We start from the raw sequence: 14,622 nt of genomic DNA, 5'->3' as shown, positions 1-14,622 counted from the left end.
GAGGAATGGTGGCGACAGGCACAGCAGTGGTTACTAGTTTACTAGTAGATTACTTTTAGATTGAGGTAAGACAGCTGAGTTTTGACAAGTACTACTAAAGTGAAATATCCCTTTAAGTATCAAAAGCAAAACATATTCTATATGTTATTCTTGTATTTCAATGCTTGGGGGCGTTCAACTCTAAATTCACTGATCTCTAAAGGACATGTTAAAAGTGGTTGTTTTCTTCCTCGTACAGGCAGGCTTGTCATAATTCCCATCAACCTATCATATGTTTTGTATGCAAGTAACTAGTAACTGCATGGTCCAGATCGTTGTAGTGGAGTCAAAAGTAGGATATTTCCTTTGAAATGTAGTGGCATAAAAAAAAGTACAAAGTTCCTTGATTTGGAAGTACTCAAGTCCCTCAAAACGGTGCTTAAATGGCTTACATAGAGTGGTATGAAATACTTGCCAGTTGCCAGCTAATAGATGCTTAGCCATTAGCTGACTTACGGACGGGGACACACACACACACACACACACACACACACACACACACACACACACACACACACACACACACACACACACACACACACACACACACACACACACACACACACACACACACACACACACACACACACACACACACACACACACACACACACACACACACACACACACACACACACACACACACACACACACACACACACACACACACACACACACACACACACACACACACACACACACACACACACACACACACACACACACACACACACACACACACACACACACACACACACACACACACACACACACACACACACACACACACACACACACACACACACACACACACACACACACACACACACACACACACACACACACACACACACACACACACACACACACACACACACACACACACACACACACACACACACACACACACACACACACACACACACACACACACACACACACACACACACACACACACACACACACACACACACACACACACACACACACACACACACACACACACACACACACACACACACACACACACACACACACACACACACACACACACACACACACACACACACACACACACACACACACACACACACACACACACACACACACACACACACACACACACACACACACACACACACACACACACACACACACACACACACACACACACACACACACACACACACACACACACACACACACACACACACACACACACACACACACACACACACACACACACACACACACACACACACACACACACACACACACACACACACACACACACACACACACACACACACACACACACACACACACACACACACACACACACACACACACACACACACACACACACACACACACACACACACACACACACACACACACACACACACACACACACACACACACACACACACACACACACACACACACACACACACACACACACACACACACACACACACACACACACACACACACACACACACACACACACACACACACACACACACACACACACACACACACACACACACACACACACACACACACACACACACACACACACACACACACACACACACACACACACACACACACACACACACACACACACACACACACACACACACACACACACACACACACACACACACACACACACACACACACACACACACACACACACACACACACACACACACACACACACACACACACACACACACCTACCTCTCTTTCCAGCTCTATCAACCTCTCAGTCAGTGCCCGATCTGTCTTCTCCGCAGTAGGATCTTCAGGGGTCATGGAAAGGTCAGCCTCCAGGGTCCAATCCAGACTGTGTGTGTGTGGCAGAGGCGCGTGTGTGTTAGTCTGGGATTCTGAAGTTGGCACGGGAACAGCATCCACCTCAGAACTTCCCCTTCTCTTTTCTGATTGGATAAGAGTTTCACTCTTCTTCAGGGATTCGAGGTGAGACTCTACTCTCTTCTGTGACTGGCAGAGAGAATCGGCAGTTGTTTTGAGTTCGGTCTCCGCCTTCTCTACTTCCTGCTTCAGGCGCGCAACTTCATTGGACAGCTCCTGAGTATGCGCCTTCTCATTGGACAGCTCCTGAGAGGAAAAGGAGGTGGGGACACAAAATGAATTGAAGGTGACAGAGGGCAGTAATATGGACGTCAACTGCCCAGACTTACAATAATCTTGACAGTTTTATTCATCCCAAACTAAAGAAGAGCTGTCCAAAATCCAAGAAAATTTGGTTGTACTGGTATATGAATTAAACCTTTTTTCCTTTTCATTCAATAAATCTTTTTGAACCATCCTAGACATAATTGTGACCTTAATTTCACGCCCTGCAACCCGGCATTAAAATACAAGCAGAAGAAGGAGAATAATTGAGTTAACACAGTATAATTAGCCCGTATTTATGGATGTATTATTTTTAGACAGGCAGAATGAAGAATAGTCTTTGTTCGAAATGTCATTCATTTTTCAGCTTGAATAAATCTATTGAAATGGAAGCCCAATGTGGGCTGGCTTTTCATTCTCGTATCGTTATGACTCGGTTGCTTGAGATGTTTAACTTCTCCGCTTACTTATCTATGGGTTCCACTCACTTTCAATTCAATCAATCCAACAAAAAGGAGGAAAGTAAATTTTTACTAGGGCTATCATTATCAATATTAACCACATAGATAATTTTGATTCATATGAAAACCTTAACACATAAAAGAAATTTACACAATTAATCGCATGACCCTTTTATACCCCAACCGTGTCCCATAGCTTCACGTGTTTATGCTCCTGATAAGTCTGAGATGCAGACTGGGAGAATAATGAGTGACCACCAGACATTCCCTGAATGTCTTATTTCATTATACTAAGCTTCCTGAAAATACTTTTGGATTAAAGTTGTATAAGACACAGTGATTTCCCAGTGAAGCAACATGTATTAAGTACACAGGTCAAGCTACGCTATGCTTGCTAATTATGTTAACATTAGGTAACATAAAGTGTCCAAAGGCGCGGTCTGCCAAGTACTTGTGATTACTTTCCCTAAACATGTTGTCGTGTTTTTTTCTTCCATTTTTAATTTTCTTAATTTTTTTAAGAACAGCTCTGGAATAATAATTTCTAGGGCCTTTGATGAAGGAAATCTGACAAATTCAGGGCCTCTGTACTTTAAACAGTATGCATTTGCCCAGTATATCCAGTCTGTAATCCAGGCATGGCAAGGACCAACTCAAGTTCTAACTCCAGTACGTTGGTCAAAGACAACGGCTAGAGTGCATTCATGTCTTTTATATAGTGTGGGAGGAATCCCACGCGAACATGGGGAGAACATGCAAACTCCACACAAAAGGCCTCCTGTCGGGAGTTCAAACCCAGGACCTTCTTGTTGTGAGGCAACAGTGTTAATCACGTGCCGCCCTGGACGTCCTTCCAAATTTAAAGTAAAAGGATTGAGAATGAATGCATCATATAGACTCTGACCATGTTTTTTTTTTTATATAAGAACAAAGCGGGGCTCGCAACTCACTTGTAGTTCCAGGGTGATTTTAATAAACAAAACAGGCAGTAGATGCAACGTTTCGACCTTACCGGTCTTCCTCAAGCATGCATACAACACAAAATGAAATTTGTTATACAGGAAGTGAAAAATCAGCCCCACCTGGTGATCAGGGGCGGTCCCAAAACTTGCATGATTGATATATTTACATGATTAAGATATAAAAAAACACACACTTTTTTAGATGACCTGCCAGATGGCAACAAACGTTGTGGTTTGTGTGCTCAATGCCGCTTTACAGAAAAATGCACTGTTTTCTATCACCCAACAACTGGGAAAGAGATAAAAATAAGAGGCAAAATAACATGCAAAACTACCAATGTAATCTATATGCTTAAGTGCCCATGTGGTAAGGCATATGTCGGTAAGACAACACATGCTTTAAAAACACGTATTGCCGAACACAGGAGTACGATACGGAATGAGGATGAAAAAAGCCCAGTAGCTTTACATTTTAAATTATGCCTATCTGTAAATTATGTCTTAATCATGTAAATATATCAATCATGCAAGTTTTGGGACCGCCCCTGATCACCAGGTGGGGCTGATTTTTCACTTCCTGTATAAAAAATATGTCATTTTGTGTTGTATGCATGCTTGAGGAAGACCGGTAAGGTCGAAACGTTGCATCTACTGCCTGTTTTGTTTATTAAAATCACCCTGGAACTACAAGTGAGTTGCGAGCCCCGCTTTGTTCTTATGTATTACTGTTTTTACAGTTTGGCTCAGCACCAACAAACGGAGGATGTGCGTTATATTTTTCTGAATTTTTTTATATATATTCCACACATCCTGACACACAGACACTACTAACACCCACGTCCACACACCAGTACATAACTCCACGGACACCAATGATGAAGGACCGCAATGGGTTTATTGTGTTTTTTTTATTTTTTTTATCCTATTGGTAAATGGTGGGCCGATGTGTATACCTGTTCAATTGTATATGTGTTATCCATTCAAATCAATAAACTATTCAATATGCGAATTGCTTGTTTGTTTATTTTCTATTATATATTTGGGATTAGACTGAACTGAAGTTGAATTGATGACCCAACTGTCAATTTGACCCTTGACATACACCGATTCACGATATAATGATTTATTTACGTCCACATAAATTACAGTCAAGGGCCACTGTGTGCCGTTATTAAAACATTGTAAATGCATTCAGCGACCTTTAGTTAGACATGTGCTCAACTTACATTATGGTTAGTTGTTGTACATATAAAATTAGAGCCCACAATATAGCATACGGTCGAGCATCTGCTTCGGGGACATAAAAAGCGACTTCTCTGTGTGGCTGCCAGTGACAGCAGATACTGAACAACACCCTGCTAACCTCCCAGTGAGACGAGCCATCTGAGAGCAGTTCACGTACATGAGCCAGGCTACCAAAATAGTTCACTTCATTTCATTTGAAACCTTTATGTCTACTCGAAAGGCTTTCCCTCATTTACAGTTACATCGAGTTTACATACAGAGATAAGCAATCATAAATACAGCATACAAATCACAGCATATAAAATCACAACAATAAGAAAACAAGACAAGTGTAGACAAAAGCAAGGATAACAAATCAAGTAAAACAAATACAACTTGATCGACAATGATTAGCGGACTTAACCCCTTATACCCCCATAACCCCTTAAACCCGAGATTTATTTCATGTCATAAATAGATCAATACAGTCCGTATTAATGAATGTTGCGTTTCATTTTCATATGTAGCCAAGAGTAAAGACCCTATCCCTATCAAAACAGCAGTCAAAGTATATATTTTCAGCACTATGTTGGTTTACCAATGATTTTAAGTGTTATTAGAGAAATAAGGCGGCTGGGTGGCGCAGCGGACATTGCGCTTGTCACCAAGGCAAGAGACACCGGGTTCGACTCCGGCTGTCTGCGTTGCCTCCGGCTTGGGTCAGTCGTCATACTAACTCAATTGGCAGAGTTAGCGGGTGGAAGTCGATGGGTGGTAATCTGGACGTTGTGGACAGCGACTCCTACAGGTCGGTTGGGGACGCCTGCACAGCAGAGAGAAATGGCAGGGGCAGTGTGAGCCTCACACACGTTACACCTCGCCAATGAGAGTCCGCGCTGGCAGGTGAAAAGATGTGACAGGCTGCCTCCTCGTGTATCAGAGGGGACACGTGATGCAAGGCTTCTATCCTCCCTACAACCGGCCAGTGGGGGGCATATGCAAGCAACGTTCAAGACAGGGGAGGGGAGAATCGGCACAGCAGAATTGGGAAAAGAGGAGAAAAAGTGGATAAAAAAAAATATCTTGTCCGGTCTTACGGCTGCCAAAAAGTTAATAGCATCACGCTGGATTCAACCGGATAAAATGTGCCTGAAGGTATGGATTCTTACCTACAGTATCTAGATGTGATTTATTTAGAGATGTCTACCGCACGAATTCTGGGTGTCAGTGAAGCCAACATAGCAATTTGGTCAGATATGGTGGAGAAGAGAGAGCACAGCATTTGAATTTGTGATCCTTGGTGTTAAACGAAATGGTGGTTAGGAGAAAGGAAGGGTGCAGAAGAGCCAGCAAGAGCATTTGTATGTATTGTAGTAATGTAGTGTATCGTAATTATTATTATGTATATGTATCCTTTAATCTACATTTATTTTGATTTAAATACTGGACTATCATAGTCCTATGATTTATTGTGGATTTTTACTTTTAATGTTTGTGTGTCTAGTTTTACTGTATGTCATGTCAAAAAAATGTGAAAATCAAAAAAAAAAATCAAAAAAAAAAAAAAAAATGTTATTAGAGAAATATGAGTTTATAAAAATCTCTGTGCATTTAATCGGAAACCGGATGATTTAGACACGAGGAAATGATGCGTCATGAAATCGTTGTAGTCCTAAGAAAGGGGAGACCCAGGGCTTTCGATGGACGGATTTATTTTGCTGCCCTGTAACGGGCGCCTGGTGGTACTCACACCAGATTTAACTCTGCCATTGGAAATAGGAGATTTGGCCCGATCCATAGATGTATGACTTCGCCATAATAAGTCATTTATAGGCCTGCTATTCTATATTCATATTTCAAGTTGCATGTGTCCGGATGGCAAAATTCAGTACTGTATCTACAAAACCCCCTGTAAATCATCTGCCCTTTATTAATTTGCTTAGACGTGATCTCAAGAAGGTGCTGAATGAGCAACATTTTTCACGTCTGGTCAATGTTAGCATGGTGTTATTCACTGTCAAAGATGGAAAAGAAAAAGAAAATAATAATAATTGATATTCTCCTTTGGTTCATTACAAGCCTAGTAACAGACACAATATTTCTGACACTGGGAATACATTCCCTGAGGTCCATAGATCTCCCTAGATACCAATAATATGCAAATGGCCCTTGTAGAAGTGGAGTAATCTCCATTTACATTTACTACGTTAATTGTTAATTATATGCCAATTTAAATGTATTTGATGCTTTGAAGGCACAGCAAAAAAAACAACAACCAAAAAAACGTATAACTTTTTAAACCACACCCACTTCTGGTCTTCTATCTGAATGTTGGTTGAACAGATACAGATACAGATAATGACATTTTCTGCACACCCCTAACACACATACACATACACATGCACATGCACATGCACATGCACATGCACATGCACACATACACATACACATGCACATGCACATACTACACATACACATACACATGCACATACACATGCGCATGCTCATGCACATGCACACCCACATGCACACGTGCACACATGCACACACACGCACCTGAGTCAGAGAGCTGATCTGGCTCTGGGCTTCTGTGTCCCGCTCCCTCCACTGCTGCGTGTCCTCTTCCAGACTCACTAGACGAGCACCGAGCTCTTTTCCCTGGTCTTGTAGTCGAGTGCAGAGCTCCTTCGACTGAGACAGCTCCTGACACACACGTCTCCACCCAGACACACATATCCAGAAAACACATGTTAAATGTTGTGCAGAGATATTTTAATTGGACCAATAATGTTTGTACTTTTTAAAGACCAAATCAGATGATACCAAATGACATATAGTATACAGTGTACCGGTATATACCAGACCCTCCAGGATATCACAAAATCACAAGAATGAATGCAAATTCAACCAATCCTCACAATATTTCCGCATTAAATGGTCAAGCTGCTTACAGTTTTCTAGTTCTGGTTATTATGGCCACTTAACTCATTCAGCGCCATTCACGAGAAAAGTCCGGTTAAATCGCCATGCGTTGAGCGCCAATCACGAGAAAAGTCGGGTTTTAATCGCCATTTCTTTTATTCGCTATATCCATAAATTTTTCATCCATCCAGCCTGATGTTATCATTGGGCCAATACCGCCGCCTAACGCCTTCCGGACGGTATTGCACATCATTGAAATCCCTCCCCCTGTACGCTGATCTAAGAAGTCCGGTCCAGGTTTTCCTTCTCGGGCATGCAGTATCGTTATAACATGGACTGGGGAGACTGGGAGCAGCGTGGATTATGCGTTTTGGACATATAATGTTGGATCAATAAATGCAATCAATATTTGGAATGGCGATCAGGAATTGGATTAATCTTTTTGCAGTACATCAGATGTGAGGTAAGGACTCATGTGTTACCAATCTTGGGTTAATCAGATGTTTCTTTCGTAACGATCACACATCATGTGTGTGTGTGTGTGTGTGTGTGTGTGTGTGTGTGTGTGTGTGTGTGTGTGTGTGTGTGTGTGTGTGTGTGTGTGTGTGTGTGTGTGTGTGTGTGTGTGTGTGTGTGTATGGTTGGCTGCGACCAAGGCACGGAGAAGCGATTTTTCAGCCCCGCTTCTGTATCGTACATGAGGACACATATAATACCGATAATCTAGCGTTATTTTCAGAACGATTCATAAATCAAGCGACAAATGGCACGATTTCTAAGGAAATACATTGAAGCGTGGTTTGCTCAAGTTTCTTGAGATTAGACAGAATCGCTCTGGAACTATATTCATATTCACCACGGTATAAAACGGAAATGTATGTATGTATGTATGTATGAAAAAATTATCTGTTTTTTGCATGTTGACTGGAAGAAACTCACTGACTATCGACGTGTTTATTAGATCCATAACAGAGACACCCTCCGTAGCACCGTGGACACCCAGCGCACAGCCCAGCGCAAGGTAGGAGAGCACACACACACTCTGACAAGCCCAATGGTAGATAGATAGTAACACATATTGTAAACGCAGACGACCATATTGTGCTGAATATAAGACCATATAATATACAAATCTGAAAAAGGGGCATATTCAAACGAGTGTGTGTGTGTGTACCTGTGTGTACCTGTGTTCAGTGTCCAGGCTGCGTGCTCTCTGGTTGCTGTGTTCCAGTGTGTGTGTGTGTGTGTGTGTGTGTGTGTGTGTGTGTGTGTGTACCTGTGTTCAGTGTCCAGGCTGCGTGGTCTCTGGTTGCTGTGTTCCAGTGTGTGTGTGTGTGTGTGTGTGTGTGTGTGTGTGTGTGTGTGTGTGTGTGTGTGTGTGTGTGTGTGTGTGTGTGTGTGTGTGTGTGTGTGTGTGTGTGTGTGTGTGTGTGTGTGTGTGTGTGTGTGTGTGTGTGTGTGTACCTGTGTTCAGTGTCCAGGCTGCGTGCTCTCTGGTTGCTGTGTTCCAGTGTGTGTGTGTGTGTGTGTGTGTGTGTGTGTGTGTGTGTGTGTGTGTGTGTGTGTGTGTGTGTGTGTGTGTGTGTGTGCGTGTGTGTGTGTGTGTGTACCTGTGTTCAGTGTCCAGGCTGCGTGCTCTCTGGTTGCTGTGTTCCAGTGTGTGTGTGTGTGTGTGTGTGTGTGTGTGTGTGTGTGTGTGTGTGTGTGTGTGTGTGTGTGTGTACCTGTGTGTGTGTGTACCTGTGTTCAGTGTCCAGGCTACGTGCCCTCTGGTTGCTGTGTTCCAGGGCTAAGGAGGTGCTCTCTAGCTGCTGCCTCAGCCTGGCCGCCTCCCTTTCTCTCTGCCTCTGCTCCTTCCGTTGGCCATCCAGCTCCGTCTGGTACGCCTCCTTCTCCTGCTCCAATCGTGAGGCCTCCAACAGTGCCTGGTCCCGCCCCCGCAACAATGACTCCGCCTCCTGGGTGGCTTCGCAGAGCTCCACCTCGAGCTCCTCCTCCCGCCGGCGACAAGTTTCCAAACTCCGCCCCTGCCGCTCAAGCTCCACCCTCAGGGCCTGGGTGGTCAGCTCTAGTTGGTCGCCCTGGGAAAAGGAGGCGGGGTTTATGCTTTTATAAGGTTTAAAATCAAATGAAGGCCGATTCAGGGGTTTTCATCACATCCTGTGATGTCCTATCAGAAGATACTTTTATTATGTTACAGTAAGAGCGGCAAGTTAGTGAATGGATAGTCATTTGAGTGTGTATGTAACAACATAAACCATATTGGTCCAAATATAAGACGACGCTGATTATAAAATGACACCTCTTTTTCAAATACTTTTTTGAAGACCAATTATAAATATAAAAATAATTGTATTTGGAAATAATAATATAACACATTCAATGTAGGCTATTCTTTTTATCATCTTTTGATAAAATCATCTTTTTTTATATAAAAGAAACACATTGAATAAAACAAAGGCTGTTGTTTTTAACATATTTTGGTAAATGTTTTTGTTGGTAAATTGATGATCTTAAAATGCCTCCTTTGTTCGAGCTGGTTGCTGTGTCTCCCCATCTCTCCAGGCACCTGCTGTGTGTGTGTGTGTGTGTGTGTGTGTGTGTGTGTGTGTGTGTGTGTGTGTGTGTGTGTGTGTGTGTGTGTGTGTGTGTGTGTGTGTGTGTGTGTGTGTGTGTGTGTGTGTGTGTGTGTGTGTGTGTGTGTGTGTGTGTGTGTGTGTGTGTGTGTGTGTGTGTGTGTGTGTGTGTGTGTGTGTGTGTGTGTGTGTGTGTGTGTGTGTGTGTGTGTGTGTGTATGTGTGTGTGTGTGTGTGTGTTTGCACCTGTCACTTCAGGCTATGTGTGTGAGAGTGAGATACAGAGAGAAAGTGGCTCGCTTGGGGAACACTCGTTTGAATATGCCCCTTTTTCAGATTTGTATATTATATGGTCTTATATTCAGCACAATATGGTCGTCTGCGTTTACAATATGTGTTACTATCTATCTACCATTGGGCTTGTCAGAGTGTGTGTGTGCTCTCCTACCTTGCGCTGGGCTGTGCGCTGGGTGTCCACGGTGCTACGGAGGGTGTCTCTGTCTCTCTCCAGCGCGGCCCTCTCTCCCTCCAGGGTGGCGATGACCGTGTCCTGCATCCATGTTAGCTCCGCCTGGCTCCGTAGGCGACACAGCTCATCCTCCATCGCCAGACCCTCAGACTGAAGAACCTAACACACCCCAGGGAGAAAATAAATATACATTTATATTTTGCTCCTACCATAGAACCATCCATCTATACATCCATCTATCTAATGCAGTGATTCATCGAGTATTCAAGATAGTCGTTGCTGTTGTAGGATTTGAGCCTCAAACTCAATGTACTGTATCTGCTCATTCATCCATCCATCCATCCAGCCATCATCCATCCATCCATCCATCATCCATCCATCCCTCTCTCTCCTCATTCTTACGTATTTTACCACTCGATCCCTACACAGGAAGGAAAATCTTGGGTGTAGGGGAGTGAATAAGTAAAACTATCCCTTGAAGTGTTGAAGTGCATTTGAGCAAGGCACTTAACCCCCAAACCGTTCTGTGGCATAGTCGGACTGTGGTGTTACTGGGTGTCTCCCGGGTATGAATGTGTTGACCTGGGTGTGTGTGACAGATAGATAGATAGATAGATAGATAGATAGATAGATAGATAGATAGATAGATAGATAGATAGATAGATAGATAGATAGATAGATAGATAGATAGATAGATAGATAGATAGATAGATAGATAGATAGATAGATAGATAGATAGATAGATAGATAGATAGATAGAAAGATAGATAGAAAGATAGATAGATAGATAGATAGATAGATAGATAGATAGATAGATAGATAGATAGATAGATAGATAGATAGATAGATAGATAGATAGATAGATAGATAGATAGATAGATAGATAGATAGATAGATAGATAGATAGATAGATATATGTAAAAAAAAAATATATATATATATCTATTATCTACTCTATCTATCTATCTATCTATCTATCTATCTATCTATCTATCTATCTATCTATCTATCTATCTATCTATCTATCTATCTATCTATCTATCTATCTATCTATCTATCTATCTATCTATCTATCTATCTATCTATCTATCTATCTATCTATCTATCTATCTATCTATCTATCCATCCATCCACCCATCTATCATCCAACATCCATCCCTCCATACCTCTATTTGTCGGCGGGCCTCTCCTAGGCTCTCAGCAGCCTTCCTGAGCCTCTGTCCCTCGGCCTCCAGGAGCACCAGCCTCTGCTCTGCTTCCCAGGCCTTCCTGCTCTGCTCACCCAGCTTGGTGCGCAGGTCCTGGGCCGCTGACGCCTGGCTGTCAGCCTCCTGACCGCCCAGCTGGAGCTGGGCGGTCAGGAGCTCCACCTCCGGACCCGGAAGCGAACATGCGGGCTCGTCCAAACCTAACAGTACCTCCTCCATTCTATCTCCTCCCTCCTCTCTCCCTCCTCCAGTTTGAGGGGGCTTCTCAATCTGATCTGAGATCATTGTATTAGAGTCACCCAACGGCTCTCTCTGTCCTTTCTTTACCTCACCTTCACTCTCTCTCTCTCTCTGTTTCTCTCTCTCTTTCTTCTCTTTCCTCCCTCCCTCTGCCTCTCCCCTTCCTCTGGATACTATCTCTCCTCCCTCCTCCTCCCCCACCCCGGCCTCTCTCCGGGTCCTGATGAACTCCCCTCCTCCTCCTCCTCCTCCTCTCTCACTCTCCTCCGCTCTCCTCACTGTGCCCTCGCCCTCTCCCCTGGAGGATTTGGAACCGGGGACTCCTCTCCCCCCCCTCTCATCTTTCCCTGCCCCCATCTCTCCTCCTCCTCCCTCTCTCGTCTTCTCCTCTATCTGGTGAAGTTGGGCTGCCAGCTTCAGGTGTTGCCTCAGGGTTGAGTTTTGGTTCTTCACATTTTGAAACTGAGAAGAAAAGGAGATGAATAGATGGACAGAACAGGGGACAGAGCGGGGGACAGAGCGGGGGATGCTGTATCAATATATGTCTCCCAAGTCAAGTCTTCCACATTTATTGGTTTCTCCATTATTTTCTACTTCCCAAAATGTATTGAATGGGATAGTTTGGTTGTTTGGTTTACCATGAACTGGGAGTTATACATTATGTATAATGTATAACGAGAGTTGACTCCTGGTTAGTGACTATGAGAGTTGACTCCTGGTTAGTGACTCTGAGAGCTGACTCCTGAGTAGTTGACATGCAGCAGAATCGACTCTTAGACCCCAAACATCTTTAATTCTGATGCAAATCTATGGCTAACCTGATGAAAATGATTGTTTCCAAACACACATCCTTAGAATAAGGAAAAGGTGTTCGTAAATACCTTTGTAAACATCTTGGTAAAAATTTCTTACCAACACATTTACAAAAATGCTCCTCCGGATTCCTGAACGTGTGAAACGGTCTCCATAAGTGTCCAAAATATTTGCAACTGGGTTCCCATATATGAAATAAGTCACTCATTCTTAAACTGCAAAACGTGTTCTCGTTCACCTGAATTTGCATACAGACATGCCCCGCCAACTCCTTATAAGGCAAATGAGGTGTGTGCAAAACGGCGAGGGCCGTATGCAAAACAGCGAAAGGGTTGTTCTGACCCATTCAACAGGTAGCGCAGAAGAGATTTGTGACTGATCTCAACATTTTATTAGATTCAAATGTATTGTTATTATACAGCACAATTACATACACCATCCAACCAGAGTGGATAAATAAATGCTCCAGAAATAAATAAGTGTGGAGAAACGGCTTAGTGAGGCAGCCTCAGCGTGTGAGCGCACACGCACACACACACTGTATAGGTGCAAAATGAATCATTCCAGCAAAGTAGGCTTCTATTATTCTAATGACTTGTTTTATTAGGTTGTCAAGAGCAGTTCAGTATTGACATTACTAAATGAGATGTCATGCTAATATGTCATGTTCTACAGTAGAACTTACTACTATAATACAGAATAAAACAAGTCATTAGAATAATAGAAGCCTACTTTGCTGGAATGATTCATTTGGCACGTATACAGTATGTGTGTGTGTGTGTGTGTGTGTGTGTGTGTGTGTGTGTGTGTGTGTGTGTGTGTGTGTGTGTGTGTGTGTGTGTGCTCATGCGCTGAGGCTGCCTCACTAAGCTGTTTCTCCACACATTTATTTAGTTCTAGCAATAGGAATACATCAAACCAACAATAAATAATATCATAGAGAAGAAGACAGTACATGGCATATTAATACAGTATATTCCACTATACAGTAGCTATATCCACAGCGATCAGTTTACAGTAGTTCTTATTTATTTAGTTTGCAGTGTGTGTGTGTGTAATGCTCACAATGCCTCAACCAGTCAGGACTATAAATGCAAAACTTAATTGTTGATGATACAAATATTGTCGTATTTATTATCATTATAATTATTTAATTCCATGGATGTCTGTAGTATCTGGCCCGTGGGCCAAATGTGGCCCGCCACGTCATTTGATGTGGCCCACAAGAGCTCTGGTAAAAAAATGTTTTAAATATATATATATATATATTTTTTTATATTATTTTTTAAACATGAATCTTGCGTTAAAAAAATAGTGGCGTTAAAATAATTGTGGGTTAATGCGTTAATAAAGCTTTGTGGGACGGCTTTGGCTCAGGGGTAGAGCGGGTCATCCAATGATCGAAGGGTTGGTGGTTCGAATCCCGCTCAAGCCAATGTCCATCCCATTGCCGTTGTGTCCTTGGGCAAGACACTTAACCTACTTGCCTTGTATGAATGTGTATGCATGTGAATGAATGTTGGTGGTGGTCGGAGGGGCCGTAGGCGATGATTATTCGCCACG

At 42.9% G+C, this 14,622-nt stretch overlaps 1 protein-coding gene across 1 annotated transcript in view; it reads right to left on the bottom strand.

Moving 5' to 3' along the window:
- The window catches only part of ccdc88b (coiled-coil domain containing 88B), a gene marked incomplete at its 5' end in the record, with an annotated part of 241,720 nt that overhangs the window by 67,362 nt on the left and 159,736 nt on the right, over positions 1 to 14,622 (bottom strand). Inside the window, 6 exons of the mRNA XM_084332063.1 lie at positions 1,786 to 2,166; positions 7,388 to 7,547; positions 9,494 to 9,834; positions 10,778 to 10,957; positions 11,965 to 12,276; positions 12,448 to 12,708. Of these exons, the coding sequence (XP_084188189.1) occupies positions 1,786 to 2,166; positions 7,388 to 7,547; positions 9,494 to 9,834; positions 10,778 to 10,957; positions 11,965 to 12,276; positions 12,448 to 12,708 (1,635 nt within the window). The remainder of the gene's footprint in view (positions 1 to 1,785; positions 2,167 to 7,387; positions 7,548 to 9,493; positions 9,835 to 10,777; positions 10,958 to 11,964; positions 12,277 to 12,447; positions 12,709 to 14,622) is intronic.

Source organism: Notolepis coatsorum, assembly GCF_963971535.1.
Source record: "Notolepis coatsorum genome assembly, chromosome: 16".
Classification (NCBI taxonomy): domain Eukaryota; kingdom Metazoa; phylum Chordata; class Actinopteri; order Aulopiformes; family Paralepididae; genus Notolepis; species Notolepis coatsorum.
The sequence above is the reverse complement of the archived record's forward strand: the minus strand, read 5'-3'. Positions and strand labels throughout refer to the sequence as shown.